This window comes from Adiantum capillus-veneris, chromosome 20 (assembly GCF_014529385.1).
Source record: "Adiantum capillus-veneris isolate H3 chromosome 20, ASM1452938v2, whole genome shotgun sequence".
Classification (NCBI taxonomy): domain Eukaryota; kingdom Viridiplantae; phylum Streptophyta; class Polypodiopsida; order Polypodiales; family Pteridaceae; genus Adiantum; species Adiantum capillus-veneris.
Window position 1 is genome coordinate 131127691 of NC_140950.1, and position 15859 is coordinate 131143549.

A 15859-nucleotide genomic window follows, 5' to 3' on the forward strand; every position below is an offset into this window, starting at 1 on the left:
ATGCCCGATTAGCTCACCAACCTGCCACAACGCCCGTGAGTTTGAAACCCCGAGGATGACCTGCCGCTGTTTTTTTTTCTCCATCCAATCGCCTCGAGATTCCCTATGTCTGACATCCGCCGTTGATCCCATGGCGGAGTCTTCATTCAAGACCATGTGCCGAGGCCAACCAATGACTAGTTGTAAATTTGTCCTGCGACTTCCTCTAGTTCCCGCGAAATTTAGAAAAGCAATACAACTACCAGTGCACCTCTTCAATCCACCAACAAAGCGCAAAAATGAAGCCTGCAGAGTTCTGCTCGCGCTTGAAGCGAGCATGTCGCTTAAGAGCAAAGGACACCACAGGAGCGGCGCCCATATCAAATCTGCAGACGCAAGCAGCAGCGTCGCCGCAGTCTTTGAGTCCCGGCCCGATGAAACCCTCCTAAGCGCAGAGCTCTTGAGCACCCTCTATTCCCCAGACTGCTCTGATAAAGAAGCGGAAGATCGTGCACATCGCATTCTCTTGCCCCTAGTAAAGGCCCAGGTCTCCTTGTTCAAGGAGAACCCCCATCTTGAAACCATCAGAGAGTTTCGGATCGCCTGTGCTGTCTGCCCTCAGCAAACGCTCTTTCGAGGATGGTCTGCCCTCCATATCCATGCGCAAAAGTATTGGAAATGCTTTCCCAACCAGCATCAAGGTTATTCAAAGGCCTTAAGTGAGGTTCTTCAAGCAGAGAAGGTGGGCTCGCTCGCAGCGGCTGCGACAACAGATGGGCTTGCATGGCCCCCTGTCCTTCTTGTCGACAATGGCGCTGGTAAAACCACCTTTGATGGCGCTCTCCGTCGTTCGAAGGGCCTCCAAGGCATGGATGTCCCTTGTACCCTTAATGACATGGAGTTGGAAGAAGTATTGGCTGTTTACAAAAAGCGTAAAGGAGATGACAGGGATGTGGTTGTTTATCCTGCATCCGAAATCGGCCTTCTTGACGCTGACAAGCTGACGGATGCGCTTGATCAGAACCCTCACTTAGCAGGTTGTCTGAAAGTGCGAGTGTCGAAAGATGAGGCTCAGCTCAAAAGTAGCCTGAAAGAGCATTTGTATGCAGATGATGATGGGCATGAAACATACAGGAGAGAGAAAGAGAACGACGATAAGGCCTCTGGTGCAGTACACTCAGAATTTGATTATGAGAAGCACCGTCCGATGGGGACATGGGCAACTCTGAAAGAGATCAGAGATAGTGGTAGGGTCGGTTTGATTTTGGGGAAATGGGCGAAGGGGTTTGCCAAAGGAAAAGAGCATTCGCTCGCTTACAAATGGCCCTTCCAAAAGTCGAGAAAGGTTGGCCATATACTTCATCCTCTGCTCTATGATCAAACTTATTGTTTGGGAAAAATCATTCTCACGATTCCTTTTTATAATTCTTCAGAGAAGAAATTGTAGAAATATGAGCTAATTCTTCCCATTTTCATACTATTTTTCTCAAGTTTTGGGCAGATTTATTTTTTTGTTTCCTCTTTCTTCTGACTGACGTTACTGAAATCTTAGCAGCTTAGGGAAATGGATGAAAAGTTCCAAGAGAGCCTTCGTAGACATCATGCGGCCGGTGCTGCAGGAAGTGAAAAACTCAAGCTTCAGCTAGATGAGATTGAGAAGCAACTAAGGAAGGAAAGGCTACTCTGGCTCAAGGAGATAAGCGGAGTACGAGAACAGTTTGAAGACGTAGAAAAGGACATAGCTAATGATGAGTAAGTATGGTAATCCTGAGTATGCTCATGGACAATGCTACTTACATTTGCTTGAAAAGATCAATGCTCAAGCCTCAAAGTCGCTTTAATCTCTTTCAGGGCACATAAAGATCTCGATCGACGGATTGTCCAAATGAATCTTGAAAAGGAAATGAAGGAGGAAAGTGATGAAGAGCTTGAAGAGCTGTTTTCTCATAGATTGAAGCAAGGGCTTGCTTTGCACAGGAAAAGGCAACAGGTATTCATTCAACTTTTTCGCCTGAGGTAGCCATTGTTCTCGCTCTATATGAGTGCACCACCATTCATAGTCACCAAAAGAAATGGAAACAGTAGAAAAAAAACGGAGTTTGGATTGAGGTCGAAATGAACAAGAACCAGCGTTTCTTTCAACTAAAAAAATTAACTTTGTGCACAAACCATTATAGGACTTAAACATACACAAAGCAACCCACAGAGTCACCCCCACAAGCCACAAAAAGTGTGTAAATAAGCCACAAGAGTCACTCTTAAGTACCGTTAACCTTGAGAGAGAGAGCGAGAGAGAGAGAGAGAGAGAGAGAGAGAGAGAGAGAGAGAGAGAGAGAGAGAGAGAGAGCAGAGTCTGCCACAGAGAAACGCAAGTACATAAGAATGATACTAAGGCTAAAAGATAATTGATTGAGAATTAAAAAGGACTAGCAGATTTTTTAAATCCGCCCCCCAAAGGTAAGAAAGGTTGTTTTTCCTGAACAGAATGGTGGGAAATGTCCATCTCTTCAGGGAAGAAACGGTTGTTTCTTGTTACTATGTGACACCGTTGTACTACAGATCTATTTATGAGTTTACCAGATGTATTCATTGTCAAGGAATGTGCTTTCATAGAACATTGAAGAGAGCGAAAGAAATAGAGAGATGATGCTCCGGGGGTGGCGATATGAAGAGAATAATTTTCGGAAGCAAGCTGAGCTAGCCAAAGAAGAAAGAGATTGCATCACAAGGAGCTTGGAGCATGAAGAAATGTTGGATTCTATAAGCAGAATATTAGAAGGCTGCGGGTGTTGCCATCATGAAGGAGGTTTGTTACAGTTTCTTTTCTTGTAAGACTTATTTATAATCAGTTTATCACCTTTGCTTTAAGTTTTTCAACTGTTAAAAGTTGTCTTTTGTGGTTTTTGATATTAAATGGTTTAGTGAGCTGTTTTCCTGCTATCCCCATTATGGGAGACGGGGATACCAGGAACCAAAAAAGAAATGGTGTTGGAAAATTTTTGAAGTTTTGAGGAGTTTCGGGTACTATAGGAATGAAGGGGAACGAAAGGGAAATAGAAATGGAGAGACGATGTTGGGATTGGGGAAACACGAAAATAGTTGGAAGTTTCGGGTAGCTATGGCTGGAGGGCATTGTATCTACCTTCCATCGTAGTACATATATACAAATGTGCGTCTAGCCGATTCGCAAAACCAAGATTGTAAAGAGAGTCCAGGAAAATGAATCACAACACAACCATGTACTAGTTAAGTTGAGGAAATATGAATGGAAATGGGTTGCTTTGCCTCTTGGGCCGCGGGCATGCACATACTAGACTTAGCGAAGATAATGGGATACTGGGTAGAAATGTGCACAAGGATGTGGTAAAGCAAGCAATCCTCAAGGTTGTAGAGTTGATTCAAACTGGTTTTGGTGATAAATAGACTAATCAAATCGGTTTTAGTGGGGGTGACAGCAGGACCATGGAAGTTTTAGTACGGTGTATGAATGCCCATATTGCACAAATATGGCGTAGGCTATGTTAGTACTACATGATTGTACGATACAACACACCGTATATATCAAATGGATCTTAAGGTTTTTTAAAAACACTGTACAAATCTAAACTGTACGATATAAATTGTGATACACTGTACTTTTCCTTATGAAACTCTAAGAGATTTTGACAAAAACACATTGTACATTTGGAATGTACATCGTATTGTATTGTCCCTTAGGAAACTGTATTGTACTTTCGTGTACGATGGTACAATGACAACCGTGGGTGATACATAGGCCAACTGTGCTAAGCATAGCCAAAATGTGGTCATCTATGTGGATAGTAAAAATTTCCAAGGTGTGAGAGTGTCTTGTGCAAATGGAGATTTGTACATTGTTTTTCAACACATGTTGCAAGCTTGAAGAATACCTGATTAATCACAAAAAAGCATAGAAAACTCTCTTGGAGATTCTAATCAAATGCCCAAATATTTGTAGGGTAAGCAGTTGAGTTGACAGTAGCAAATTTACTCAATTGGGTGTTTCAGAAATTATTGTCATTTCATTTTCCTCTATTTACCCTACTTTGTATAATGCTTCTATCTTTTCATTGTATATGCTGCATTGTCGAGTGCTTTGACATAGTTTAATGCCGATTTTCACGCTTGGTTTTTGACATAGTTTAATGCCGATTTTCACGCTTGGTTTTTGACACAGTTTAATGCTGATTTTCACGCTTGGTTATTGCAGGTTGCAATGTAGAAGAGTGTGGATGTCACCCTTGGAAGTGAGATTGGTAGATAGGGAAAACCATTTTTAATGTATGTGGCAACACATTACAAAGAATACGATGCTGTTAATATATAGCCTCCGCCCGGGTATTTTTGAAACTTTTTTGCAAGTTGTGAAACTCTGATTATATTTGTTTTAAAGAAATGAGATGTATAATTTTCCAATATTGATGCTCGCAAATGCAAGTCTCTTATTAACACACTTTTGAGTGCCACTATGCCTTGCTTTCACAATGGCACTATCACTTGATGACAAACAGCATACACTAATTGGAAACGAATTCTCGATTTTGTAGTTTTGGAGGCCAAACTAAAAATGCCCTGGCTTCTAACAGTGTTTCACGGTATTCTCGCTTGTTGCGAAATTGCTTGAGTGTAGCCTCTTAACTTTTTATCCTTGCTAAGCTCCTTATGCAAGAAACTTCTAGCTAGAAAATTGCTAACTTAAAAGGTTCAATCACATAAAAAATCTCTACTTTCTTATGGGTGATTTTTTCGTCCTTTTCAAACACCTCTCAACTATGAAAGAAAGTAGTTTGTTGCTTGGGTTGCTAGAATTGAGGGCTTCTCTTTCAAGTTTTTGGATTGAGACGAACGCCATTCTACCAAGAAGTGAGGGATGTGTTCTTATCAATCATGCAACTGATTTGGTAGGTATAACCAATTTGGAAGCATAGTTTTTAATATATCGGCTTGTTTTGCAGAATCACATTTTCATACTCGCATGCAAGTATGTTTGGTATTAAGTATATGCTTATCATATATGTTACTTTCATACTCATATATGTTTATCATATGTTATTTGTATGAAAAAAAGTATGTTTGATATCGAACACTGCAAAAACAATATCTAGCCTCTTTTATGAGAACATGGAAATGATCACAACAAAAGATCTAGCAAGATATGTGAAAAGCTCGCTTTTGGTATGTTGGAAAGTCATTGAAGTAATGGTGATTACTCTTTGAATCAAATCTAATTTTCCAAACTCTTGGGACATAGGTGGTGCTCTTTTTAGCTCTCTTTAGTCTTTTTGAATTGCACAATTTGTAATTTGCACATTATAAACCTTGTAACTACTACATTAATTAATCATGATAAATCATTAACTACTCCACCCACATTGGTGTTGATAGTTTCGGAATTAAGCGAGGCCAAAGAATCCCTTGCCATCTCCACTCTGAAGGAGTATAGAATTGTTTTTTCTTGGTCATACAAGGACTTGAAAGAAGTAGATCCCTCAAATTTCCAACATACTATCCACTTAAGGATGATACTAAATTGGCAAGTAACATCTTTACAAAGAAGATTAGAGAAGACATAGGTAAACTGCTAGAATCAAATTTTATCTATGAAATTGAGCATAGATAGTGGGTATATTTGATTGTGGCAAACCCTAAAAAGAACAAAGAACTCAGAGTTTGTGTTAACCTCAAGTAAGTGAATGCCACCGTTTTATAAGATAAGTATCATTTGCACATTACAGACCATGTTGCTTGAATGAGTAGGGTAAAAAGAAACATAGAGTTTTCTAGATGGCTTCTCTAACTACAATCAAGTGAGAATAGCACCCCAAATTAGCACATTCACTGAATGGGGCATATTCACTTACGGAGAGTAATGCCTTTCAGGCTTACCGATACTTTCTCCACCTTTCATAGGCTCACGTGTTATGCTTTTGAAAAGTATCTTTGAGACTTTTTAGAAGTTATCATGGATGATCTGTGTGTATACTCCTAAGAGAGAAAATACCATATTGACCACTTGGTAGTAACCTTCATTAAGTATCATACTTATAGAATCTGCTTAAACCTCAAAAAGTATAAAATTATGGTCGACCATGGTGGACTTCTTCGTCATATTGTGTGTAAACTTCGAATTAAAGTAGACTGTACAAAATTTATGTTATTATCAATTTGCCCAAGCCCAATAGCCCATGGGATATTCAATTTTTCATGGTCATTGTATCTGCTAAAGGAGATTTATATGTGTGTGATAAAATAGCACGACCAATGTATCAATAAATGGCGTCGTCGAAATGGATTATTGAGTGCTAGCTAGTGTTTGATAAAGTAAAGATGACACTAGCTAGCGTTTGATAAAGTAAAGATGACACTAGCTAGCGGAGCTATTCTAAAGGTTGTGGAATAGGGCAAGGGACTACATGTTCACATTTATGCAAGTGCCTACACGATAGGTCATAATCTAGTTCAACTAGGACAATGCAACTTGGATTTCCAAATTGTCTATGCAAGCCGACAATTGAACCAGCCCGAGAAAAATTATAGAACCATGTTAGTTAACAAACCATGCAACATGGAAAAATTCTTTGATGGTTCCTTGAGTTTCATTTTAAAGTAGTACTAAAGAAGGGTGTTAAGCATTAATTGAGTTAACATAATCAAAAATGTTATTGTCGGGGATACCAAACATCTATAAAGCAATCAAATTTTCATGAAGCTCTTGTTCAAAGAGTGTTTGGCTATTAGCCACCTTGCAAGAAAATATGCAAATGGGTTCAAAGGACCTGGCGAATAGGGTTCTTCAAGAAAAATTTGTTACTAGGAGGGAGAATGGGAAAAGCAAAGCTCTTCTGGCCTGCATTCAAATAGGTAGATTTTGCTTCTTTAAGTGAAAATATGGAAGGCTCAAAATTGTTGGCTGTTTGAGAATGTTCCTATAACTGCTAGCTTCACAAAGATCACACAACAAAGCAAAGAATCAATTGTAGCCTTTGGTAAAGGGAAGTACTTGAATGAGTGGGTTTGAAATGAGGTGCAAGCCACTATTGTGGCTCAAGACACTTAAATGGATCAAACACAAAACTAATGTTAAGAAAGAGGATTCATAGCAAGGCAATATGATACTTATTAGACTCAAAATTGTGGGTTACTTTTAACAACACATACTTGGGGAGCATGGTGGTCAATGAGTGTGCTAAGTATTGTGGTGCACTAGTTAGAGCATGAAGGGTGCGTGTGCACAGATGCGTGCATGTACGATGTGGAATGCAGCATGGTGTGTGTGTGCGAGAAGGGGAGAAGGAGAGAGTAGACCGTGTGGGTGGAGCAAGACTCAAGTAATGAGCTACCCCTTTTTCTTTGTATATGTACAGAAGAATAAGGTGTCAGTGGACGGGCGCCATAGCCTGGGCGGCCGGGCAAGGCACAAACACTTCTACCCCAACAACCTCCCACTTAAAGGCGAATGTGCCGATAAGTGGGTCCTACTAGATAAACTACTAGTATGTACAAGAAAACTGGTGAGATACTCTCTCAACCTACACCCATTGGCTCGCTCAATCGATCTATATGCATCCGTATTAGCTCTCGTGGTAGGCAAGCGTGCGTACCCTTGCTAGAGCCTACATGTAAATCTCGTAGACTATTGTGTATGGTCTGCAAAACTCCACTATGCATCATGCTAGTGGCATTCATCGCACGACTGACAATCCCCGTTGCTAATGATCCCATTGTAGCTGCTAGGTCCGGCCTCGACACTAATAGGTTGTACATGAGACGCCCAAACACTGACAAAACCTATGCAATCCTGCATATCCCACCCATCTTAGCGCTATGTGCATACTCTTCATCATAAGGACTAGCTATCACATATGGATGTGTCGCGTAACATTTAATGGCCTAGTAACTTGTGTGTAGCGGAAAATAGCATGAACATAGTGAGCATTTCATTAGAATAGATTCCTAATGAGCATAACAAGAGTGCTTGGGTGGAGAGAGCAACAAAAAGCATAACACCTAGTTAGAACATTTTATGCAGAGAGAGGTAGAGCCGGTCCTCTCCCTAGAGGCATATGCAGTGATGACGGATATGGAGTTTTCTGATATGCTTATGCTAGATGTTCATGATGATTTGCCAGGACATAGGGTACCATCTATGGATGACAGGGACATGCATGTTCAAGTGTCAGACAAGACACACCCATACGTGATGAGTGTTCCTAATGATGCAGTGTATACATATAGCACTGAGGAAGCCGACAGAGCCACGATTGTGCATCTATCATCAGCATTCGGACGTCTCATGTACGACCTATTAGTGTCGAGGCCCGACTTAGCAGCTGCAGTGGGAGCATCTGCAGTAGGGATTGCCATTCTAGCGATGACTGATGCTAGCATGACGCTTCGTGGAGCATTGCAGACCATACAGAGATGTCTATAGGATTTGCATGTAGGCTCTAGAGTTGATTTTCACACTCGCCTAGAGCCGAAGCGACTGCATGTAGATCGAGTGAGTGAGCGAGTGGGCGTGGGTTGAGAGAGTCTCTCACCTATCATCTTGTATATACTAGTAGATAGCTAGTAAGGTCCACTTATCGGCACAGTCGCCTTTAAGTGGGAGTATGTTGGGGTAAAGGCGATGTGCCTCACCCCGAGCTGGGCGCCCAGTGCCTGGTCGGCCACTAACACTGACCACTCACACTAACCCTCATCTTATTCCTATGTACATATAGAGAATAAGGGGCTAGAGGGTATTGCCTCTGAGAGCTCCACCACATATTGTCTCCCTTGCACCTCACCCTCTCACGCTTGCACTCGCCTGTCTCGCACGAACGCTTCGCGCACCGCGGGTGCACTCTACAATGGCATGGCATGGCATGAAATGCTGCAGACTCATCTAGCAACCAATGGGAGCAAGTTTTATCTCTGTCAGACATGTATCGTTGGTGGAGGCTAGAGGTAAGTGTGACATCACCATCACTGGCGTATGTAGCCTTCTCTCTAGTCATTAAGAAAAAGATGAACCCTCGAGGGGCCCTTTGGGATTAAGGTTAATTAGAGGCCAGCCAATGAGAGGAGGGCGGTGGACATACTCTATGCCCTCAAAAATGTAGGGGGACAAAGTAGTCTTACACTTCTTAATGGGCTCTTACCTATTGAGTGGGCCATATGGAACCTCCAGCTTCCCTCCTTTTTGATCCGGTTTTGTAAAAATCCCAAAATTTTGAAAATTTTGAAAATTTTCAAAACTCAAATCTTATCTCCTTAAAACCTCCCTAAATCTATTTTATGGTCAAAAAAAGAAAATTTTGACCTCAAAAAGTCAAAACGTGCACACAAAAATCCTAAAATTCAAATTTTCTAAAAAACTTTTGAAAAAACTTTTTCTGCTATCCAGAACCTCCCCAAAAGTAGTCCTTAGGCAAAAAATGATTTTCTCTCTCTAGAACCCCTTTTCCAACCTCTCCTTGGTTGCAACCATCACACCCATCCTCTACTCCAACACTCTCTCTCTACACCATTTCCATTGCTGCAACATGTAAGATCCTCTCTTCTCCCCTACCACCTTCCATTGCCACACCAAGTAAGGATTATCCACCTTCTCCTCCCATTGCCACACCAAGCAAGGGTTAATCACCTTCTCCTTTCACTTTATCCCACCTACATTGTAGCAACAAGCAAGGTCCTGCTCCTCCTCCTAATTTTCTTTGTTCAACCATGGCAAGCTCTACTTCGCAAAGGAGGCCAAAGGATGAGGTCACAACACTTGCATGCCACAACACTAGAGGTATAGATGATGAGTGGGTGCCACAAGAGTTCACCAAAGGTGCTTGGGTATACATGCAACCATCTGCTATTCGACCTCATCGTGTGTGGAATCGTGCAAACTTGGATCATCATTGGAAAGGAAAGCTCCTTGGCTTCAAGAACCGCAAAGACAAGGGGACCATAGCCATTGTGCAACATGTTTTCTCAATGTCAAGCATGCAATTGCAACAACCACCTCGATTTCCAACACATCGTAAGCACATGTTTTGAGAATACACAGCTAGGTGTGAAATCATAGTGTAATGTTATTATGGTTTCATACTTAAGATTTGTCATGCATTTATAGTCATATTTCCATCCACGTTGGTGGAGGAGCAGCCGCTACATAGTCTCTCCGGCACATTCAATGCTATACATGTGGATATTGGAGCAACAATGTTCGCATATCTTTGCACAGCCAAACTGGTTCAAAGAAGGATTTTCTTCTATTCCCACTCCTATATTTTTTTCCTACTTCTACACAAGAGTTTGGAATGCTTGAACCCATCAAAGTAACTTCCTTATTAAGTATGGAGTGGACGATTTCAGATTTGTGGTCGGTAGCATCTTTCAAGCAAAAGATGATAATAGATGTCGAAAACTCTTTGAAATACTCTAAAGCTTCTAGGTTTGTGGGCTTGAGTTGGTGTTTGCCTATTTATTGCTTTGTGCACATTTTGGAAAAAATTGGATTTGTGGAGACTACCACAATGCTTGTATGTAAACATGTGCATTATGAGGAATTAGGAAGGCTTTTAGAAGAGGACTGGGGTTTTGTGGAGGGCATGCACAATGGGGACCGATACTGTTCATTAGGAAATTTTGGAAGTCATTTGGAGGGCCTTCTACGAAAAATAAAATTTTGACTTTCTCTCTTTAGAAAATAGGTGTGGTAAAAGCAAATGTAAAGTTGGAAATAACCATTCGAAAAGTGTACTTACAAGTAGAATCTTGCCACAGTGCCATAATGGCCGTGATGATTGAAGAATAAATCGTTTTCAGTTGCATATAGTGAACGTCCTAGAATTGGAGGGAGTTTTCTGTACATGGAATGTATGACTAAAGGAAATAGGAAGTATCCTTCCAAACCTGCTCTCTCCTTACTCTCTCACTGTTTGTGCGCTGACCTTAAAAAAATCCTCCCTTTCTTGCCCTATTGCACACATGGCTTCTTCTTCCACCCCTACAAATGTCCTCCTTAAAAGATCCTTCTATCATCTACACATTGACCTGGATCCCCAATATACGCCACTGTGTAAGCGAGGCAAAACTAACATAAAAGTGACACGGATCATGACAGAGAAACTCAGAGCAGAGGGAGCAAAATACTTAGATATTTGGACAAAAGGATCACTCTATCCATTGAATCCCATGACAAATGCTTTCCCAGAATTTTCAAATCCCACTAACTTATTGATCTTTGCAGGTAGTGGAGAGAATGGATTGCTTGGCTACTGTAAAGCTCTAAACAACAAATCAGAAACCTATAAAGACATGGTGAAGCACCTAGAAAATGAGATTCAAAGACTTTCAAACTTGCATCATGAGGACCAAAAAATTGTAATGCAGAGCGCACAAGAATCACAGGTCTTGCGAACAAAGGTATGGTCATTACAAAACAAAGAGACAATGTTAAGCACTCGTGTACGAAAGAAGAAACTACGGAATCTGGCCTTAAGAAAAGAATCCAAGCATTGAGGTGAGCATTGTAAATTGTCTAATTAATTTAAATTAATCTAAGTGTTTGTTTATGTTAGTTATGCTTTCTTTGTAGAGATTCCATCTATCCAGATAAAGAAAACATAGACCTGAAGGCCAATGTAGGAAAGCAGTTAAAGACATTGATAACTAGTGGTCTTGAAAAGGATATCATGAATGACAAAAAGTTTAAGGTTTTGCAACGAGATGTTGTTGACATATTCATTTCAAAGAATGCAGTGCCTGCCAAGCATATACATGGTACATTGGACTCCCTTGGAGTTAGTAAAAGAGGTTACTCAGCTATTCAACAGTCTATCTCTTCCATGTTTGTGAAGAAGGGAATAAAGTCTAAGCTTTTACCAATAGCTACAAGTGTTTGGAAGGAAAGACTACAACTCAATAATGAATAGACAGACTTCATTGGATGTCCATTTCATATTTAAGATATTTATAGCTCACAAGGAACTACTGCCACTTATGACGAGTACAACAATATCTTCATGGACCTCACTTTGTTGCAAACTAGAATGGTAGAGTTCTACAATATCACATTCGAAGAGACAGGCAGTGTTCTACATTTTGTTGTGAAGCTAGATGAGTGTGAGATTCTTAAAGAGAAGAATCTAGAGCGAGTTACAATCACATTAATGAATAGGGCCCTTTCCAAATGTCTCACTGATGACCCTTCATACTTCGGTGTTCAATTAGAAACAAACATATGGTGGCTTGGTGCATTGCAGGTAATCCAGTTATCTCCAATTTTGTAGCTCTAGCAAGCCCTCTGTTGTACCTAAATTTTAGATTTAATTTCTGTATGTCATAAGGATTGATCTTGCAGGTAAAGAAAGAAGACCATGATATTTTATTTTGGGTGTTCCATCAATCCCCTATTCCACATATCATTGATAGGCAAATGAATCGAGGAGAGGTATTGGTTGTAGATGGGAGAGGAGACTTTCAAGTTCAATGGCATCTTGCAGGTGACCTCAAAACACTGGAGTGTATGTATAATTGTGGAATGGGTGCCATGGAAAAGTCTCCATGCTTGTATTGCATGGAGCCTGCAAAAGTGATGGACCCAAAGTGGTGGCGGAAGGCTCCTAATCATCACAACCAAGACTCTAATTTCCAACTAGTTCTAAATATACCACTTGTTAATGTCCATATTTGTACAATGCATGCTCTCTGCCAAATTGTAGAGAAGTTGGTATAATTGTACATTGGGTTTGCTTGGAAAATCAAAAAGTCATCTGAATGACAAGTTGCTCTAGAGGCTTTGGAACTAGTTTTGTCAAATATTGGTCTACATAGGGGCAATGCAAAAATACAGCGAGATGAAAAAAGGTCAACCAATGAGAAAGATGTATCCTGCAAACCATCCATAGGTGGGGTCAAGGAACACCGTTTTCTATCTAAACCTCAAGGTATGAAAGATGTGAAGCTAACAAAGCGAGGGAGAGTATATCACTCTACCTACATTAGCAAAGTTGAGTATATGCACTGGAAAAAACTTCATTTAACAGTGAAAGACCAAGAGCCAACAACTCGCAATGCAAAGGGTGATGTGTGGCATTCCATTGATACATTATTTCAAATGTGTGAGAATGATGATTGGTCGCAGGATAATCTCAACAAGTTTAAACAAAACCTTTAGCTACTAAAAAAATCCTTCAAGACAACATGGACAAACACTCAAATCACTCATTACATGGTAAATTCAAAGCACCTCATATAGTCTTAGTACTAAGTTTGTGTTTAAATTTCTAAATAAATTTCTTCTTTTGCAGCACATTATTTTTAATCATTTGCCATACTTCATCCAAAAGTATGGGAATCCAGGTATATGGAACACCCAAAGCCTGGAGAAGTCTCATTACATGGCTAGAAATGCCTACTTCAGACACACACAACATGGAGGCTCTTGAAATAAGGCAAACACTCTGAAGGAGTTATTTCAGTGGTTTTATGGAAGAATCATTCATCGCATGCAACAAAAGCAAGTATTGGCCTCTTCAGCAACCGTACAACCAATCAGACATTTGCAACTTCAGAAAAGAAAGCAAGCAGATGCATTCAACAACTCAAGTGCTCTTGAAAGTCAAATCAGGTGGAGAGAGACAATGCAATATGCCAATCATCGGTGGAACAAGAGAGTTAGAATTTAGATGATCGGATGTAACACAAATGCGTGTAGAACTAAATTCAATATGTACCACAACTATTTCAACATTTTGATGATTTGAAAATATCATTTGGAACCTCGCCATTGTATCTGATCATTAAATGTTTGCCATACTCTAAGAGTTCAGTAGGGTCTTCTTTCCCTAAAGATAATGCCATTTTTGTGTATGTGTAGTAATATGCTACACGGCTCCCAGTATATCCCGGCGAGAGTAACCAAAACATTCTCTCCCAAAAACCTTATTGACAAGGATAACTTTGTCAGCATTTTGTGGTAGCATTGGATGACCTAAGAAGTGAGATAATGTCTTGAAAGCATAGGTTGCAGTATTCCCCTCTTGTGACATTCTGTTGTGAAAGATTAGGATGGGTGCCTCGCATAAACTAGGAAGATATTGTCCTAGAGATGCATCCCTACCATGGAACTGTCTTCTTCGACGACAAAGAAAGTCGTCCTTTTCAGCAATCCATGACTGTAAACAAAAGAAGTGTTTGTGTATGAGAGAGAGAGAGAGAGAGAGAGAGAGAGAGAGAGAGAGAGAGAGAGAGAGAGAGAGAGAGAGAGAGATGGGGGGGGGGGGGGGGGGGGGCAGGATTTTATATCATGAAACTCTCATCTTGCAAGAAAGCTCATCCTTCCATAGGTTGACTGATCCGGTTGACTCCTGCGCTGGTCGCTTAAACCAGTCCTCCATATCCTGTTTACTAGTTGATGGCTTAAGATTATTTTGAATAGTTTGAAATGTGGCTTTATCAGGAAGGCTTTCTTTATACTTTTCTACCTTTTCAAAACAAAGTTTAAGGTAGTCCAATGGGTTATTGGAGATCTCCATTGCCTTGTCATCACTACTGTCATCTGAAACAAATCCATTCCTCTCCTCCTGATACTTAGAGATAGTGGCCAGTGCAAAGTCCTCCCGCAAACAAAAGTACTTGGTATATCATGAAGGAAAATGTACGACCTATCTCCAAATTTAAACTCTGGCACTCCTGGTAGCATTAAGGTGGCTTGCCGCTCTTTGAAACCTGACACATCTAGAGGTAGCTTGATATCTGAGGTTTTCACTGAGAGAAGATTGCTTCGTTTCACCTCGTTTGCTTCTTCTTCAAGATCAATGGACTCCTCTATCTCTGTCACTTCAATATATTCCTCATTCTTTTCCTCTTTTTCATCTGCTGTTAAATCTTGTTCCTCCATGACCTCCTTAGGATCTTTTATAAGACTTGTAAATACTCCATTTAAAAATATTATAAATCCAACGGAATCTTGAATCATCTTGCACTCCCAATCATGTAAGCTGCAACAATGGGGCCTGTACATAAGAGGCAGCTGATTATACTTCTTGTCAGACTGTCTTTTAGGATCATAGTCTTTTAAATGGACTACCACCATTTCACCAACATTAACCCTGCCCTCTTGAGTGTGAAGGTCAAACTTCTCTCGTTCCAGCTTCAAGTGTTCACTCTGTTCAGCTATAAACTCATCATGATTAAATGGAGCATTAAAAATGCAGGAGACCAAATCAAACTTATCACCAACCCCATACGAAACTGCAAAATCTAAAAGCCTTTCATCAATCACTGTAGGGTCTTCATAAATACTATCTCTTTTTTCTTTTGGATTGTTGCAACACATTGGGCACTCTGCAAAGTAGGTGCTGAAAAGTCCATTTCTCTCTTAGGTGAGTTGAGTACAATAAATTTTGGAGTATAAGGGGACTCAATTTCTATAGACGGGTCAGTATCAGGCTCCTCCAAACCTAGAGAAGGCTCCTCCAAACTAATGGCAGGCTCTGTGAAGTCAACATTCCTCAATGGGTTCTGTGAAGTCAACATTCCTCTTCATTGATGTTTTTATCAACTCCGACAGTCTTCTTGAAAGGTTTCCTTGGCCAACAATGCGCTCGAGATCTATTTTTTGCCTCTTCCTCCTAGGTGATCTTAAACGTGCCATTTATTTCATACTCACAAATATAAGTTTCATCAAACATATATAAAAAGAAGAGCACCAAATGACCATATAAGTTTTGACAAACTATAACTAGGTATCTCACAATTATTACCAACTAATCATATAGACAATAAAATAAGATGATTACTATGGATTAAATGCAAAACTGGGTTATATTTGTGAGGAGTAAAATCCATACAAGTGGATCACAGCGTGATGAATACAAAAACA

At 40.3% G+C, this 15859-nt stretch overlaps 1 protein-coding gene across 2 annotated transcripts; it reads left to right on the forward strand.

Annotated features, from left to right (window-relative positions):
- The first annotated feature begins 221 nt into the window (after window positions 1-221).
- On the forward strand, window positions 222-4465 carry LOC147433242 (uncharacterized). 2 transcript variants are annotated; one of them, XM_086492870.1, is made up of 5 exons: window positions 222-1324; window positions 1532-1731; window positions 1831-1969; window positions 2593-2785; window positions 4208-4465. In XM_086492870.1, exons 1-5 carry the CDS (start codon window positions 317-319, stop codon window positions 4246-4248), a joined length of 1581 nt encoding a protein of 526 aa, XP_086348996.1. In that variant the 5' UTR covers window positions 222-316; the 3' UTR covers window positions 4249-4465. The 2 variants fall into 2 exon arrangements, with proteins under 2 accessions (XP_086348996.1, XP_086348997.1); XM_086492871.1 differs by having other exon boundaries at window positions 223-1324; window positions 1535-1731; window positions 4208-4463.
- Window positions 4466-15859: the final 11394 nt, after the last annotated feature.

What these genes read in the sequence shown, in the direction of transcription:
- LOC147433242 (XM_086492870.1), top strand. Translation starts at nt 317, where the DNA reads ATGTCGCTTAAGAGCAAAGGACACCACAGGAGCGGCGCCCATATCAAA. An exon ending in AAGGACATAGCTAATGATGA is followed by an intron (nt 1,732 to 1,830) that starts GTAAGTATGGTA and finishes AATCTCTTTCAG; the next exon opens with GGCACATAAAGATCTCGATC. An exon ending in GTGTTGCCATCATGAAGGAG is followed by an intron (nt 2,786 to 4,207) that starts GTTTGTTACAGT and finishes TGGTTATTGCAG; the next exon opens with GTTGCAATGTAGAAGAGTGT.